The sequence below is a fragment of the Chiloscyllium plagiosum genome, unplaced genomic scaffold, assembly GCF_004010195.1.
Source record: "Chiloscyllium plagiosum isolate BGI_BamShark_2017 unplaced genomic scaffold, ASM401019v2 scaf_15031, whole genome shotgun sequence".
NCBI lineage: Eukaryota > Metazoa > Chordata > Chondrichthyes > Orectolobiformes > Hemiscylliidae > Chiloscyllium > Chiloscyllium plagiosum.
In genome coordinates this window covers 5,958-8,253 of record NW_025212958.1, presented here as the reverse complement: position 1 = coordinate 8,253, position 2,296 = coordinate 5,958, and the positions used below count along the sequence as shown (strand labels likewise).

The 2,296-nt window shown below is 59.8% G+C and overlaps 1 protein-coding gene across 9 annotated transcripts in view; it reads right to left on the bottom strand.

Annotated features, from left to right (window-relative positions):
* Positions 1-516: 516 nt before the first annotated feature.
* LOC122547510 (ubiquitin-like modifier-activating enzyme 1) overlaps positions 517-2,296 on the bottom strand; it is a 7,625-nt gene continuing 5,845 nt past the window's right edge. For all 9 annotated transcript variants that reach the window (XR_006311017.1, XR_006311014.1, XR_006311016.1 and 6 more), the window contains 2 exons: positions 1,947-2,069; positions 517-618 (listed from right to left, as the gene is read on the bottom strand). Coding sequence is in view for 5 of the 9 variants with exons in the window: in XM_043686120.1 (XP_043542055.1) it covers positions 556-618; positions 1,947-2,069 (186 nt within the window). In the remaining 4 variants the exon portion in view is untranslated. The remainder of the gene's footprint in view (positions 619-1,946; positions 2,070-2,296) is intronic.

Sequence of the window (2,296 nt, the reverse complement as noted above, 5' to 3'; positions counted from 1 at the left end):
GGGAAAGAGAGAGGAGGAGGGGGGGGGAAGAGAGAGGAGGAGGAGGGGGAGGAGAGGGGCAGACTGGGGAAAGGGTGTGACAGTCTGCTGGTATCGACTGCAGCCAACCCAGCCCCAGCCTCACCCGTTGCCCAGGAAACCGAGGAGATGCAGAGGCCTCGGAGACCATGGGATTATCAGAACGGCCGTGGGAACCGGGTGACACTGGGACTGCTCTCCTCCGAGAGGACCTGGTTAGGAAAAGCATTGCTGTGTATATGAAAGAGGGACACAGGGGTACAGAAGGTGGACAGAATGAGGTGTGTCTGAGTGAGGCACTGACACTGGTAGCCAAAGGGGATTTGCCAGGACTCAGGGTGAAGCATATCTCGCGCATCAGGTTGGTGGGGGGTGGGGATGGCAACAGCTGTCCCTGCCAAAGGCACACCCCCTGGGCACTACCCAAGGGCAGGGATAGGCTCCAGAGAGGTCAGTAACCACCCTCACAGACCTCAGTGTGCAGTCAGCCCCCCCAACAGGCGATGAGATTTTGGGGGGGGGGTAAAACGGTCACACTTACAGCTGCCTGGAGTACAGGCCCTCGTCAATTTCCGCGTCATTTCCATTCTTGGCCATACCCTGAAATTGAACAGACCAGCACCACCGTTAGCACAGCTCCACACAATACTGGGTTAGATACAGAGTGAAACTCCCTCTACAGTGCTCCCCCTCCCCCAAACACTCTAACCCCCTGGGGGTTAGAGTCAGAGCAAAGTTCCCTCTACACTGCTTCCCTGCATCCACTCCCCAGTCAAACACTGGCAGGATAGGAGATTAGGTACACAGTAAAACATCTTCTATACCTGTTTCCCAGGGATGGGGGGGTTGGGTTTAAGATACAGAGTAAAGCTCCCTTTACACTGTCCCCCATCAAACACTCCCAGGACAGGGACAGCACCGGGTTAGATATAGAGTAAAGCTCCCTCTACACTGCCCTCCCTCCCTCCCAAACAAACCCTTCCAGGACAGGGACAGCATAAGGTTGGATATAGAGTAAAGTCCTATCGACACTGACCTCCAAACCCTCCCAGGGAAGGGAGTCAGACAGTGCGGAAAGCTCCCTCGACACTGTTCCCCCAAACCCTCCCAGGAGAGGGAGGGGATGAGGTGCGGACTGGAATTTCTCCCAGTGCTGCTGTCGGAGTATGAGAGACAGCCACACCCAGCACCTTTCCCTTTTCTGTAGCAAGGTCCCTCGGTGCGAGCTAGCGCCTTTGGGTGGGCAGCAGCGACCAGCCCTCTGCCTCCGCTGCCCCGCAGACGGCAACGCCAGGCACTGAGCCCAGGGGCTCTGGACAGGAGAGGAGCCGGTGTTCGGCAGGCCGGTGCTGTGCCAAAGCTGCCGAGTGATTTCATAATTCCGGGCGAGTCACGGCTGATGACTCACTGTTCGAAATGGAGGTGGTTCCATTGAATAACCGCCCGCCCAGTCCCCAAGGTCCCTGAGCCAGACTGCCTTGCCCTCTGGAAATCCTGACTCATCCCAGGGTTACGGGACACACAGGTTGAGACCGAGACACGTGACAGAGGAGCTATTCAACCGGGAGAGGGTGGGGCATCGCCCAGCATGGGGCGGGGTGAAAGACGAGACTCCAGAATTCAAAGGGGGGTGGGTTTCACCTCAACAGCCCCCCCCCCCTCCCCCCACACACACAAGGAGAGTCGACAACGTAAGCATCACAACTACAGGGTCTAAGATGCGGAGAGATCCGACCCAGAGGATGGCGGGAATCGTTTTGACGCTGGAGAAGCGTCCACAAGACAGAGGGATTCCAGGGGGTCAGCGTCAGGCCGGGAGTGGTTGCCCGGTCCACCTCCCGAGGCCTCTGGTGCTTTGTTACCTTCCCCCCCCCCACCCACCCACCGAGCGAGCGAGCGCTGGCCAGCCCCGCGCGGGGAGCACTCACGTTCGCTGGAGTGGCGGGAGACTCGGTCCGCGGGGAGTTGACGGAGGAGCAGTTGGAAGCGGACTTCGGCTCGGCGGCAGAGATGGATACACGGCGCTTCTTCGAGAGCGGCGAGCTGGACATCTGCAGGAGAAAGCGAGAGCCGGCCGTTAGCTGGAGCCGGGACAGCGACATGGCCGGAGGGGTCCCCTCACTGCCGCACCATCCCCGTGCTGGCCCAGACCGGCACTGGGAGCACTGGCCTGCAGGACAGTGGCACATCTCTTGGCATTTTGAATCCCACAGCATGGCCCCAGCGAGTCGCATGCCCACCCTCCCCCGTGCCCAAACACCTCGCCCACCCCATTCCG